Consider the following 15,132-nt stretch of genomic DNA (forward strand, 5'->3'; position numbering starts at 1 on the left):
GTTATATCATTGCCTTCTCTCTTTTCTTTTCCCTCAAGCTCACTCTTTTTCTCACTTGACATCCCATTCTCTTTCCTCAACACAACCTCTCATTTTTCCTCTATTGGGATGTCGACATGCACTCCTTTACTCCTCTCATTATTTTCTCTCTCATATTTTTCCATATTCTCTTTAACAATCTTTTCATCTTCACAAATTTATGAGGGAGTCAAAGGTTCAAGAATGAGTTTTTTCCCGTTAACCTCAAAAGAGTATCTATTTTTTCATGTTATGTGAATCTCTTCTATAGACATACCATGGCTTTTCCAATAATATATGATAATTATTCATGGGAATCACATAACACCAGATCGCATACTCATGCCTTCCAATAGAGAATAGTAATAATACTCTTTTATCTACCTTTACTCCTCTCAACATGTAGGGTTCAATATACTCAACATAAGGCAAGTTTAATTTCTCAACCATATAAGTGCTAATTGAGTTATAGCCAAACTCCTTGTCAATTTTAAGGGCACAAATCGAAGATATCACTTTAGCTCTTGTTTGAAAAATAAATTTACCATCGTCTTCCTTCCATTCGGTATACTGTAAGTTTGATTTTTCAAGTTGTTGAGTCATATCTCGCCTCCTTTCTTCATAACTATATATTTGAGACATCTTGAGAAAAAGATTAAAAGCAATATATGTCTCTCAAATTTGGCTTTTCCCTCTAATGCTCCCATCTCTCTTGCCTTTTTCCACTCAAAGCAACTCTTGGTCGTTAATCTTTAGATTTATTAATAAACCTTACTAGTCACAACCTTAGTGAGAAGAATATGGAATTAGAAAAAGAAAAGAAAAGAAAAGTGAAGGACCAAACCTAGGAAGAATAAGAATTGGTTAGTAGAAAAAAAATAGAAAACCCAAAACCCACAAGAATAAGGAAATAAGTTGCCTTAATCTTCAAGATCTAGGATCCCCTCTTCTTGTTTCCTTTCTTTACTTGAAAACCAAATAATACTTGAATTTAGATATAATAACGAGCAATAACACTTTTCTTTCTAGGTTGATTATTTTTTTTTGTGCTAAAAAACCTCCCAATATTATCAAGATTGAAGTCTTGATCAGCCTATGCTCCGATACCACTTGATAACAACATGATAGGAGTCCAAGAACTACTAAGGAAAATCAAGAAACATGCGTAAGCTAAAAGAAAATAAAGAAACAAAAAAGAAGACAAAAATTAAAGATAGATTGAATTCAAGAAAGAGTTTCTTGAATTCAAGAAATTTATTTTTGAAGTTGAATACTAACAACAATAATTAGCTAATGATAGTAGGCTATATTTATGCAATTTAGACACTATTTATACTCTAATTTAGCCGCACTTTATTGATATCTGAATGCTAAAAGAAAATAAAATGCTCTAATTAAGAATTTTATGCTTTGCAGGAGCCACTCTGAGCTAGGAGGAAGCTAAAGAGTGTTTTGGAGTCAATATGGAGTGTGGAAGGCCAATCGAAGGTTAGCCCGATCGAAAAAGAGCGAGAAAAGCAAGCTGGGAGGTCCCCTCCAGGTGCGCGGCCGCGGAGTTGACCGCGAATTGGACCGCGCACTTGAGGCAGAACACTGGCTGAAATCCGCGGTTGGATCCGCGGCCACGGAAGGGCGGATGGAGGCCAACAACTCAGGGGAAATTATGTAATTTCCAATGCGACTTACCTAAACCTATATGAAGCCTAATTTGCCCAGAAGAGATGGAGAGCTATTTTTAGGAGGTTTTGGAGGCAAGAACAAGAGAGAGAAGACGGAAAATTTTCTTAGAGTTTTCATCATCTTCTTCTTACTTCCATTGTTGATTATGAATTGTTATAGTGAATTTTTATCCATTAGTATGAGTAGCTAAACCCATCATCTAGGGTTAATGGAACCAATTGTTGGATGAAGTTTTGACTATGTTTAGATATAATTGAGCCGTTCTTATTCTATGATTGTTCAACTATGTGTTGTGATTAATTGAAATGGCCCTTGATTAATCGTGTCTAGTTACCTTGTGTTGCTTGAGAAAGAATACTTGGTTAGATTGTTGTTGAACAACACCACTTTCGGGTAAGTTAAGAGATTAATTACTTGAATTTAAAAGCGGGGTTAGAGATAACGAAGCTTTGGTGAGACAATTATGAGTTGCATAAATTTCTAACTAGAGTAGTTCGAGAGAATGCTTCTAGTAAATTATCGTAATTGATCAAGAGATAATTATGGTAGCCCGGAACTCATAATCCTCATAGAGTATTACGGAGAGATTATAGCTAACGTGTCAGGAATTAGTCTGGCAATTGGGGAAATCAGTAGCCCTAGATCCTTTTACCTTTGAATTCAACCTTATTCTTGATTATTGCTAATTTTGTTGTCATTTTTCATTAGATAAATAAATTTCACTTATGCTCTATAAAAATTCTTGCATCCGGAAATTGTCTGAGCTTATCATTAGCATTGTTAAAAGTTGTAGTAAATAGGTTAGTTCCCTGTGAGATTCGACTCCGGACTTGAACCAGATTATATTTGCAGCGACCGCTTATTCCTTTTTACAAGGCATAATTGTGCGTGATCAAATTTTGGCGTCGTTGCCGGGGATCTAACGGTGTTATTTATTACAACTTAGAAGAATTGCTAGGATTCTTAGTTTAGATCAATTTCCTACGGTATTATAACTTTTCCATTGAAATTCTCACGTTTGAACTCTTCTGTGACTGAGGCGTATGCCTAGAAGCTCTTTGAGGACTGGTGAACTTTTTGAAGGACTCTTAGACCCCGAGAAAGCATTCAGGGCATTGAATCGGGCCAACAAGAAGAACAAACAGTTAAAACAAAAAGACCAATTTGAAAGTGAAATGGACAACGTGAACGACGTCAACAGAAATAATCGGAATGATCATGTTGACCCAAACAATGGAGTGGTGGCACCTCTTGTGCCGGAAGCTGCTCTTTATGATTGAGCACAACCAATTGTTGATAACTTGGCCACCACCATTGATATTCCTCATATACAAGCGGAGACATTCCAGATTACCAACAACATGCTGCACCTGTTGCAGAATAAAGGGTTGTTCTCCGGGTCATACATCGAAGACCCACAACAACATCTGAAGAACTTCCTATCAATTTGTATGACTCAAAAACAGCCGAATGTGACTCCTGAAGCAATTAAGTTATTACTGTTCCCATTCTCAGTGACCAGAGAGGCTCAAACTTGGCTGAATTTGCTCCCAATAAACTCCATTGCTACTTGGGAAGAATTAGTCAAGTAGTTCTTAAACAAGTTTTATCCTCCCAATAAGACTACAAGGCAAATTGATGAGATATTGCAGTTCAGGCAGAAACTGACTGAGACCTTGCAAGAAACCTGGGAGAGGTTTAAGGGTATGCTAGTGAAGTGTCCACACCATGGCATTCCAGATCAGATGCTGGGACAAAGATTCTACATGGGTTTGGCAGACAATTTGAAGGCCAATGTAGATGCTTCAGCTGGGGGTGTATTTTTGAGCAAAACGTTCACAGAGTGCAAGATTCTACTCGACAAGATGGCTCAAAATTCAGGCTGGATGACTAGAGGTACGACACTTACACCAATAGTGTATTCTGTTGCTCTTGACCCAAACAATTCCAATGAAGAGAAATAGCCACTCTCATGACCCAGATGAGCTTACTGACAAAGAAAATTGATGAGATGGGTACAAATCAAGTGCACATTGTTGATACAACAAATGGAGGCTTGTGCACTCCTTGCATAAACCAGTCATATGTGTGCTCGTGGAGTGGAGAGAATGACAACCAGGGATTCAGAGAAGACATGAATTATGTCAATAATTTTGGAGGTCAGAGGCAAAGTGGGCAGCAATGGCGACCAACACCAAACCAGCAGTACAGACCAAACCAGCCACAACACAACCCCAATCCTGGAAGCGCACGACCACAAGGCCAAGTCGTGCCTTATCAAAGGCAACATGGCTATAATCAGCAGCACCAACAACAGTTGGCCTACCAACCACCTCATCAATAGCAGGACAATAACATGATAGAAATCAGAGGCATGCTGCAACAACTCATTGGGAAAAATGGTAAGATGCAAGAAAAGTTAACAGCACATGATTCGGCAATCAAAGGCATTGAAACTCAATTGGGACAACTGTCTATGGCCTTGAACAATCGCCCACAAGGAAAATTGCCTACAGATACAAATATTAACCCAAAGGAACAAAACCCAAATCAGCTAATGGCAGTAAGTCTCAAGAATGGAAGAGATTTAGACAGAAAGCAAGAAGTTGCTCAATCTAGGAGAGAGACTACACCAACTACTCCAGTTACATTAGAGGCAGATGAGTCAGCAGAGCTCACCGAGGTTGTAATTGAACAAGCACAAGTTGACAAGGGTAAGGAAAAGGAAGGTGAACAACTCTCAGAACAGGTGGTAGAAAAAGCTTCCAACAAAGAAAAGACACCAAGCAGTGGGTAGAGGTTGACTCCTGTACTATTCCCTCAGAGATTGGCAAAGCAAAAGAAAGATGATCAATACAGGAAATTCATGGAAATGCCTCGACAAATTCAATTGAATATTCCACTGATGGATGCTTTGAGGGAAATGCCAGGGTATGCAAAAATAATGAAGGATCTGATGTCGCAAAAATTTGACTTCCAGGACCTGTCCACTGTAACTCTGACGCAGACCTGCAGCGCGGTAGTGACAAGACCTATGGCTCAAAAAGTGTCTGATCCAGGTAGTTTCACTATCCCATGCACCATTGGGAGTTATGCTTTTGCTAAAGCATTGTGTGACTTGGGGGCCAGAATAAACTTGATACCCTTGGCAATCTATATAAAACTGGGCATTGGCAAAGCTAGACCGACCTCAATGTTGTTGCAACTGGGTGATCACATAGTCAAAAGGCCGACAGGAATTCTTGATGATGTGCTTGATCAAGTGGGGAAGTTTGTATTCCCTGCAGACTTCGTTATTATTGACTGCCAAGTGGATGAAGAGATACCCATCATTCTGGGAAGGCTTTTCTTAGCCACTGGAAGAGCATTGATTGATTGTGAGACTGGATAGTTGAAAATGAGGTTCAACAATCCATAAGGAGACCCGGCGAATTTGCAAATTGCTCGCTAGTAGAGGCCGTAGATGTGATACTGCAAGAGGAGGATGAGACCCTTAATGTCAGGGATCCGCTAGAATCCTGTTTGATGAATTTGGAAGAGATGGATGGTGAAGGGCTGGTGGAGTGGGTCATGGCTCTCGAGGGTCAAGGGTTCTGGAAAAGGGAATCTCAGTTCGAGCCCTTACGCTTAGAAGAAAGAGAAACACCACCTGCAAAACCATCAATAGAGGAGCCACCACAGTTGGACCTGAAACCGCTTCCAGCTCACTTCATGTACACTTTCTTAGGGCCTAATTTTACTTTACCTGTTATTATATCATTTGGTTTGCTAGCTGTGCAGGTAGAGCAACTCTTGTAGGTGTTACAAGAATGTAAGACTGTCATTGGTTGGACCATGGCAGACATAAATGGTATCAGCCCAGCCTTTTGTATGCACAAGATTCTCTTGGAAGAGGGGCACAAACCTTCCAGAGAACATCAACGACGGCTGAACCCGAATAAGAAGGAAGTGATCAAGTGACTGGATGCGGGTATCATCTTCCCCATCTCTGACAGCAACTGGGTCAGCCCTGTTCAGTGTGTGCCGAAACGGGGAGGAATGACGGTCGTACAAAATGAGAATAATGAGTTGATCTTGACTCGTACAGTCACGGAGTGGCAGATTTGCATGGACTATAGAAAATTGAACACAGCCACCCGGAAGGACCATTTCCCCTTGCCTTTCATTGACCAAATATTGGACAGGTTAGCTTGGCGGTCTCACTTCTGTTTCTTGGATAGATATTCGGGGTACAACTAGATCTCAATAGCCCCTGAAGACAGAGAGAAAACATCCTTCACTTGTCCGTATGGCATCTTTGCCTTTCGGAGAATGCCTTTTGGACTTTGCAATGCGCCGACTACATTCCAGCGATGCATGTTAGCCATTTCACTGATATGGTTGAAGACATTATGGAGGTGTTTATGGATGATTTCTCCGTGGTGGGGGATTCATTCGAAGATTGTCTTCGCAATTTAAGAAGAGTGCTCAAAATATGCATTGAGACAAATTTGGTATTGAATTGGGAAAAGTGTCATTTTATAGTACAAGAAGGAATAGTTTGGGGCATCGAGTGTCTAGTAAGGGATTTGAAGTCGACTATGCTAAGGTTGATGTGATTGAGAAATTGCCACCGCCCACTTTAGTCAAGGCAGTGAGAAGTTTCCTTGGGCACGCCGGGTTCTATAGGCGATTCATAAAAGATTTTTCCAAGATTGCTAACCCTTTATGTAAACTTCTTGAAAAGGAACAGCCCTTTATGTTTTCTAATTATTGCAGGTTGGCATTTGAGGAGCTGAAGAAGAGACTAGTAACTGCACCCATCATTGTTGCACCCAACTGGGAGCAACCGTTCGAGCTCATGTGCGACGCCAGTGATTATGCTATAAGAGCAGTCTTGGGGCAGCGAAAAGACAAGATGATGCACCCAATTTACTATGCAAGCAGGATGCTCAACGGTGCACGACTCAATTACACCGTAACGGAAAAGGAAATGTTGGTTGTAGTGTTTGTCATCGACAAATTCAGGTCGTACTTAATTGGTTCAAAAGTTATTGTTTATACTGACCATGCAGCAATTAGGTACTTGATAGAAAAGAAGGAGTCAAAGCCACGCTTAATCCGCTGGGTTCTTTTGCTATAAGAATTCGATCTGGAAATCCGTGACAGAAAAGGGACGGACAATTAAGTGGCAGACCACCTCTCAAGGTTGGAAGGAGCTGAAAAGAAGATAGAGGTTGAAGATATAACTGAGACATTCCTAGATGAACAGTAACTCGCTGTGACAATGGAGGAGACGCCATGGTATGCTGATATTGCTAACTATTTGGCAAGCGGTATTATACCTTATGAACTCTCTTCAATTCAAAAGAAAAAGTTCTTTCGTGATTGACGATCTTATTATTGGGATGAACCTCTACTTTTTAGAATATGTGTAGATAACATGATCCAGAGGTGTATCCCCGAGAAAGATCAACCTTCTGTTTTGCAGGCTTGCCATGCTTCACCATATGGTGGACACTTTGGAGGAATCCGGATGGAGCAAAAGTGTTGGAATCGGGGTTGTATTGGCTAGCTATGTTCAAGGATGCCCATGCTTGGGTAAAAAGTTGCGATGAGTGCCAAAGGACAGGCAACATATCTCGACATCACAAGATGCTGATGACCATAATTCAAGAGGTAGAGGTTTTTGACATGTGGGGGATTGGCTTTATGGGGCCTTTCGTCAGCTCGTATGGTAACAAATACATATTGGTAGCAGTTGACTATGTCTCCAAATGGGTCGAAGCGGTGGCTCTCCCAACCAATGATGCAAAAGAGGTGACAGGCTTCCTTAAAGAAAAACATATTCACACGTATTGGCACCCCGAGAGCTATAATCAGTGATGGTAGAACCCATTTTTGCAATAGAGCGTTCGCACGGTTGTTGGAAAAGTATGGAGTTTGCCATAAGGTAGCCACACCTTACCACCCACAGATGAGCAGGCAAATTGAAGTGTCCAACATGGAAATCAAAAGTGTCCTGACCAAGACAGTGAATGCGACAAGGACTGATTGGGCAAAGAAGCCGGATAATGCATTATGGGCATACCGCACAACATTTAAAACTCCAATTGGTATGTCACCATACAAGTTAGTGTTTGGAAAAGCATGCCAACTTCCGGTAGAGCTCGAACATAAAGCCCTTTGGGCACTGCAGCAGTTGAATTTGGATATGGAGACCACAGGCACCAGCAGAGTCACTGAGTTACATGAACTTGAGGAATTCAGGTTCCATGCATTTGAGAATACAAGATTGTACAAAGAAAGGATGAAAATGATGCATGATAAGCACATTCTAGATCAGAACTTCAAACCCGGAGATCTAGTGTTGTTATACAACTCGAGATTGACATTGTTTCTGGGAAAGTTGATGTCCCGATGGTCAGGACCCTTCAGAGTGGTGCAAGTGTTCTCAAGTGGAGCTGTAGAAATTGAATCCGAAGATGGTACAAATAAGTTCACGGTGAATGGGCAAAGGTTGAAATATTACCTTGGAATGGTCAAAGAAAAGGGGGATAGAGTGGTGATATCTTTGGAAGAGCCCCAATATGCGAGCGAAGAGTAATAATGAAAGCCTGCGTTATGCCGCGACGTTAAATCAGGCGCTTCCTGGGAGGCAACTCATGGTTTGTTGTAAATCGCCGTGCCGCGATGTTAACTCAAGCGCTTTTTGGGAAGCAACCCATTATTTTTCTTTACTTTTATTTTTGTAATTGATTTTGAATGGCATTGACCGATCTACTAATGTGCAGGGATAAAATTATGCGCATTAGAAGGATCCGAGGGACGAAATTAACCTAGAGATAGGTAAAAGTGTGAAAAAGACAAAAATTTGGTGGAGATCGAAATCCGAGGTCGCGGATTAGATCGCGGAGTAAGCCGCGGATTTTGCATAGACCACTGCCTCCACGTCCGCGCCCGCGGATTGGACCGCGGAGTCGACAAAGGATTTTACAGCCTTCACTGTCGCAAGTCCGCGCCCATGGACTTGACCGCGGATTGGGGCACGGATTTTGTCCCTCTCACTGTTCCTCATCCGCGGCCGCGGATTTGAACGAGATCGACTGCAGATGAGGCGGTACCAGGTTCAGAATTTGTTATTATTTTCTTTTCTCTTCTTTTCTTTTCTTTCCTATTTATTATTATTCAATTTTTTTACTTACCCCCCCCCCCCCCAACCGCCCACTCCCCCACTTCTTCTTTTCCTCCCCCTTAATAAAATCTAAAACCCTTCCCCATTCCCCTAAAACAAAACACACGCCCCCTCTCCCTCAAAATTTCTCTCATCAACAAATCTTCTTCTCCTTCCTCTATTTCCCCACTCAACCAATCCACAATCTCCGTTCCTCCCAAGATCTCCAAGTACCATGACACCTTCAAAGAAGAGACGCACCACCGGAGCCTCGTCAAGTGGTCATGGAGGTTCATCCCGGGCACGGGCACCGGCCAGTGCACCTCAGTTTGATCGTACCAGGTTTGTCTCCAGAGCTGCCCAAGACCGTTTCAGTTTGAAGACCACTAGAAAACCTGTACCGGAAAGGGGTATTGACAGGGCGTCCCTCCAGTATAAGTGCCCTAATATATATCGGGAGTTGATCAGATGCAGGTTGGACAGCTTTTTCGAAGAGCCGGAGGAGGGTAACTTGATGCTTGTCCGGGAGTTCTATGCCAACTGCCCCGAACATGAGGATAGAATATACACTGTGCGACACACGAGGGTGGATGCCTCGATAGAAGCCATCAGGAGAGTGTATCGATTGCCTGTATTCAATGGGGATGGGGATTCCTATGATACTTACAAGCGAGAACCCATCATATAGAACGATACTTACAAGCGAGAACCCATCATATAGAACAGGTTTTTCAGAACTATCTGTGTACCAGGCAAAGATGTGGTGTGGGTTGTGCCGGGATCGAAGCTACACTTTGCCTCACTCACTTTTGAAGGAAACTACTTGTTGCACATCATCAACAGTCGCTTGTTACCGTCCCACAACACCATGAAGGTAAATGGTCCGAGAGCTGCCTTGATCTGGTGCTTCGTGAATGGCCACGATTTTGATGTGGCCAAGGTTATTCAGTCTGAGATGTTCGTCCGTTCACCACTGAAGAGGTATGGATTCTTTTTCCCCTCTCTGGTCACTAGATTATGCCGGGCAGCAAGGGTGCCTGAGAACCTAAATGCAGATAGCATGCTGAAGAAAGAAGCAAAGTTCCGGGCAGACAAAGTGACCATCGAGAAAGCCCCGGTGGCACCTGGGCAACTCATAGTGACGATTCTGATGCGCCAGAGGAGGGCGATGAAGGGAAGGAGGAGGTTGGACCTGCCTCACCCCCACAAGAACAAGCTGCAGTGGTTGAAGGACCATCCCAGGTCAGACAGAGTACACGGATGACAGTCTTAGAATAGGATATGGCAGGGCTGCGCACTTCCGTCACGGAATTAGGGGTTAGAGTTGATGCCTTGGCCACCCAAAATGCGAAGTCAGAGAAGAAAATCATGGGTTGGCTGCGTGCGTTGGGGAGGGCGTGTCATCTCGACACTGGCACTATCTCCGATCAAGACTGATCCATCGGGGAAGTTCCTTTACCTCGCATTACTTTATTTTGTATGACATGGGGACATGCCATCTTTTTAAGTGTGGGGTGGGGGATACTTTGTTGTATGTAGAATAGTTTCGTAGTTTATTTACATAAATCATTTTCGACTTGTCTCGACGATGGATATCATTCGACGGGTTTCTTGAGGGACTAAAGTCGAAAAATAATTGTTAAAAGTAAAAAATGGCGCGGTGACCGTGGATTTTCTTTTGTAGTAGTGTAACAATTCCCTCTTGATTTTTCTTTAAACCACGGTTCTTTTTCAAGGGTTTTATTTGAACCGGGTGTAGTTAGTTTTTATTTTTTAGTTAGGAACTTATGGGCTATGGGCAGGATTAGAATAGGATCTCTTAACTTCGTAATTCCTTGAATATAATGGGTACTTAGTGTGACGCTTAGGCTCATTTGTTGACTCTTGTAAGAATGCCTTAAATTGTATGTTCTTAATTTGGCTTAAGTACTCTAATCTAAGTGTTTGATGATCCGATTTGGAGTGAGTCATATGCCATGTGTGTGAGAGGCTTGTTGTGTTCTGTGCACGACATTTGATGCCTAGAACTTGCCCTGTGTGTCTGCAAAGCGAAATAGTAGTCTTGTTTAGTCTGGAAAGTGATATAGGCATTTCTTTGTTGAACCATATATATATACATATTCCACCTACCTATTGTTATGTATCGTAGTTAACCCCATTGAGCCTGTAATCCTGTTTCCTTGGCAACCACATTACAAGCCTTATCCCTTATTTGAATTGACCATCTTTTTGAACTTTTTACCTCTCGTAAGCACTTGAATTACTATGAATCTATAAAGAATAAAGTATGGGGTAGTTGGTGGGGCTTTTGAGTGGAACTAGGGAAATCAGGAGAAAGGTGCACCTTGTTGAAAAAAAAATGTATCATGTGTTAATAGTGTATCATGTTGATTAGTAATATTCTATGGTGGCTTTTAAGATGATTGTGCTCAAAGAAGTGTGGGGTAATTTACGTGGTGTTGAAGGTGGAAATATTGGTTTAACTTAAGTGTGGGCTTGATTATAAAATATATGTATTAAAGTGCTTGGGGAGGTGTAGTCACTATTATATCCAAATATATGTTACCCGGCCTGCAGGCTACATTACAACCAAATAAAGTCCTACTTGATCCTAGACTGAACAAGCTCAATTAGTAGAGTAGTACACTACGGGCAAGCCACTGCAGCGTTTTCTGTGGCAAAAGAATATCATTTCTGAGGGTGAGTGAATTTTGTTTATTTTGAAGTTCCTCAGTATGCATGAATTTTATTGATTGTGGAATAAGTCTCTTTTGTAGTGAGCAGGCACTTGATTCACGAAGGAGAGGTAAGTCTGGATCTCTTAATAGAGTAAGTAAGCCGGTTAGGAATATTGCGTGGCTCGCGGGAGTCCACTCTTAAGGTGTAGATGTTACACTAATGTATACTCAAACTATGTGAAATATTTTTGGTGTGACGAGTTAGGGAAGTCGCTCAGTGAAGTTAGGCCTCTGTAGAATGTGGTTTGATTGCTCGGGGACGAGCAATAGTTTAAGTGTGGGGTGTTGATAGTAGGCTATATTTATGCAATTTAGACACTATTTATACTCTAATTTAGCCACACTTTATTGATATTTGAATGCTAAAAGATAACAAAATGCTCTAATTAAGAATTTTATGCTTTACAGGAGCCACTCCGAGCTAGGAGGAAGTTAAAGAGTGTTTTGGAGTCAATATGGAGTGTGGAAGGCCAATCGAAGGTTAGCCAGTCGAAAAGGAGCGAGAAAAGCAAGCGAGGAGGTCCCTCCAGGTGCGCGGCCGCGGAGTTGACCGCGAATTGGACCGCGCACTGGAGGCAGAACACTGGCTGAAATCCGCGGCCGGATCCGCGGTCGAATCCGCGGCCGCGGACGAGCAGACGGAGGCCAACAACTCAAGGGGTAATTATGTAATTTCCAATACGACTAACCTAAACCTATATGAAGCCTAATTTGCCCAGAAGAGATGGAGAGCTGTTTTTAGGAGGTTTTGGAGGCAAGAACAAGAGAGAGAAGACGGAGAATTTTCTAAGAGTTTTCATCTTCTTCTTCTTACTTCCATTGTTGATTATGAATTGTTATAGTGAATTTTTATCCATTAGTATGAGTAGCTAAACCCATCATCCAGGGTTGATGAAACCAATTGTTGGATAAAGTTTTGACTATGTTTAGATATAATTGAGCCGTTCTTATTCCATGATTGTTCAACTATGTGTTGTGATTAATTGAAATGGCCCTTGATTAATCGTGTCTAGTTACCTTGTGTTGCTTGAGAAATAACACTTGATTAGATTGTTGTTGAACAACACCACTTTCGGGTAAGTTAAGAGATTAATTACTTGAATTTAAAAGTGGGGTTAGAGATAACAAAGCTTTGGTGGGACAATTCCGAGTTGCATAAATTGTTAACTAGAGTAGTTCGAGAGAATACTTCTAGTAAATTATCATAATTGATCAAGAGATAATTACGGTAGTCCGGAACTCATAATCCTCATAGAGTATTACAGCGAGATTATAGCTAACGTGTCAGGAATTAGTCCGGCAATTGGGGAAATCAATAGCCCTAGATCCTTTTACCTCTGAATACAACCTTATTCTTGATTATTGCTAATTTTGTTGTCATTTTCATTAGATAAATAAATTCCACTTATGCTCTATAAAAAATCTTGCATCCGGAAATTGTCTGAGCTTATCATTAGCATTGTTAAAAGTTGTAGTAAATAGGTTAGTTCCATGTGGGATTCGACTCCGGACTTGAACCGGATTATATTTGCAGCGACCGCTTAGTCCTTTTTACAAGGCATAGTTGTGCGTGATCAACTAACAAAGAACTAATCGCCTTTGGTAGAGACTTAAAAACAAGAGATAGATTATGAAACCCGACCCTTTAGAATAACAAGAACAACAAAAAGCCTAAACTTATCACCTTTCTTAAATACCTAGAAGTGATCTAAGATTTCGAAAAAGGGTTTAATCTTACCACCTTAAGTTGAGTCTTGAAGGTTGAAGAATAAATCCAAGAGTAGCCTCACACAAGAGTGCAAGAAAAATCTATAATTTTTATTGATATTGTCTATAATAATCTACAAGCAAATAAGATACCCCTTTATACAGAGAGGGGGTCACGAAATTCTACCTAAAAAATAAGAAAATAAAGTCCTAAACTACTTTGGACAACAAGTCCAACTACCTTAGGAAATAGAAAAAATACTAGGAAATAAAAACCAAATCAATCTTGGAAAGTAATTTTAACAATCTTAGGAAAAGGAAAACATAACCTTAACTACCTAGGAAAGCAATAAATCTAGTACCAAAATATATGAAAATAAATTAAAATCAATCTAAGATAGGATCTTGAAAGTCCAAACCAATCTTGGGTAGGATCTTGGAAATCTTTAAGGCAACTTGCAAGCAACTTGGCACCAACTTGCCCTCAACTTCTAGCATGCCTGTTGTACCATTTTTGGACATCAAGTATGTCATTTTTATGTTATAAAAATGTGGTTTTATGTAAGACCTTTTGGGCAGAAAGTTTGGACATATTTTAGGTGCCAAATAGGTCCAACAATGGCCTGATTTGGACCTTCTTCAAAGGATGTCTCTTGGGATCCAATACTCCTCTTCTTGGACATAAATTTGGGTCATAAAACAATTATAACACCTAGCCAATTCACATCCTTTATCCTTGAGCTCTTCTTCCCAATTAACAACTTCTTTATTTGCACTTGAAGTCTAATGACCTTGTTTTGCAACTCTTTAACTTGACATCTTGTTAAAGGCCCTCTTTTAGATTTCAAAGTTTCATCCTTTCCCTTGAATAGATTTGAGATTCCTAGGATGCTATCACCATCTGAGCGTCGCTTTCCCGCAACTTGTCCACCACGAGGCCACTTCCAGCTTATCCCAAATATTTTCATTCCTAATCTTATCTCTCTTAGTATGCCCACACATCCGTCTCAGTATCCTCATCTCCGTTGCTTGTAACTTCTGGACATGAGAGCTCTTGATTTGCCACTCCATACATCATAGTCGGCCTAACAACCACTCTATATATAGAACTTACCTTCAAGTCTAGGTGACGCATTCTTATCACACATAACACCGGATGTGAGCCTTTGTTTCATCCACCCCACCCCAATATGGTGAGTGTCATCCTTGTCAATCTCTCTATTAGCTTAGATTATACACCCAAGATAATTGAACTTCCTCTCTTCGGAACAACTTGTGTTATATCATTGAACTCGCACTCCAGGTATACTGTTAGTCCTACTCAACCTTAAGCCCTTAAACTTCAGGGTCTGTCTCCAAACCTCCAACCTAGTCACCGCCCATCATCTCGTCAATCAACATTATGCCATCTGTAAATAACAGACATCAAGGCACTTCCCCTTGGATGTGTCGCGTCAATTCATCCATCACTAGGGCAAATAATATGGGATAAGGGCAGATCCCTAGTGCAATCCCATCAAGACTGGAAAGTGACGCGAGTCTCCGTCCACTGTCCTTACCTGGGTTTTGGCCCCATCGTACATATTCTTAATCAGCCTAATATACACTACAAGTACACCTCTAACCTCTATATACATCTCCAAATAACTTATCTTGGGACTTTATCATATGTTTTTTCTACGTTAATGAATATTATATGTAAGTCTCTCTGCCTTTGTAGTCGACCGCCCCATCATAAATTCGAACTTGTTCTCGAAAATAGACACACCTCTCCTCACCCTCATCTCCACGACACTCTCCCAAACTTTCATAGTGTAGCTTAGCAGCTTGATACTT

The 15,132-nt window shown here is 41.2% G+C and overlaps 2 protein-coding genes and 1 non-coding gene across 3 annotated transcripts; 2 read left to right on the forward strand and 1 right to left on the reverse strand.

The window, feature by feature from the left end:
* Positions 1-3,326: 3,326 nt before the first annotated feature.
* Positions 3,327-3,433, reverse strand: LOC117275351 (small nucleolar RNA R71). The gene has a single exon (XR_004505518.1). It is a non-coding gene; the product is annotated as a small nucleolar RNA R71 (small nucleolar RNA).
* Positions 3,434-4,054: 621 nt separating this feature from the next.
* On the forward strand, positions 4,055-5,089 carry LOC104090621 (uncharacterized). Its single transcript, XM_009595761.2, has 2 exons — positions 4,055-4,447; positions 4,523-5,089. Exons 1-2 carry the CDS (start codon positions 4,055-4,057, stop codon positions 5,087-5,089), a joined length of 960 nt encoding a protein of 319 aa, XP_009594056.2.
* A 2,592-nt stretch (positions 5,090-7,681) lies between these two features.
* On the forward strand, positions 7,682-8,284 carry LOC138907235 (uncharacterized). The gene has a single exon (XM_070197716.1). The coding sequence runs from the start codon at positions 7,682-7,684 to the stop codon at positions 8,282-8,284; it is 603 nt and encodes a 200-aa protein (XP_070053817.1).
* Positions 8,285-15,132: the final 6,848 nt, after the last annotated feature.

Source organism: Nicotiana tomentosiformis, chromosome 1, assembly GCF_000390325.3.
Source record: "Nicotiana tomentosiformis chromosome 1, ASM39032v3, whole genome shotgun sequence".
In the NCBI taxonomy this organism is placed as follows: domain Eukaryota; kingdom Viridiplantae; phylum Streptophyta; class Magnoliopsida; order Solanales; family Solanaceae; genus Nicotiana; species Nicotiana tomentosiformis.

Excerpts from the sequence above, each read along its gene's own strand:
- LOC104090621 (XM_009595761.2), top strand. The coding sequence starts at position 4,055 with ATGATAGAAATCAGAGGCATGCTGCAACAACTCATTGGGAAAAATGGT. Across the intron at positions 4,448-4,522 it reads GTGAACAACTCTCAGAACAG|AGATTGGCAAAGCAAAAGAA; the intron begins GTGGTAGAAAAA and ends CTATTCCCTCAG.
- LOC138907235 (XM_070197716.1), top strand. The coding sequence starts at position 7,682 with ATGGAAATCAAAAGTGTCCTGACCAAGACAGTGAATGCGACAAGGACT.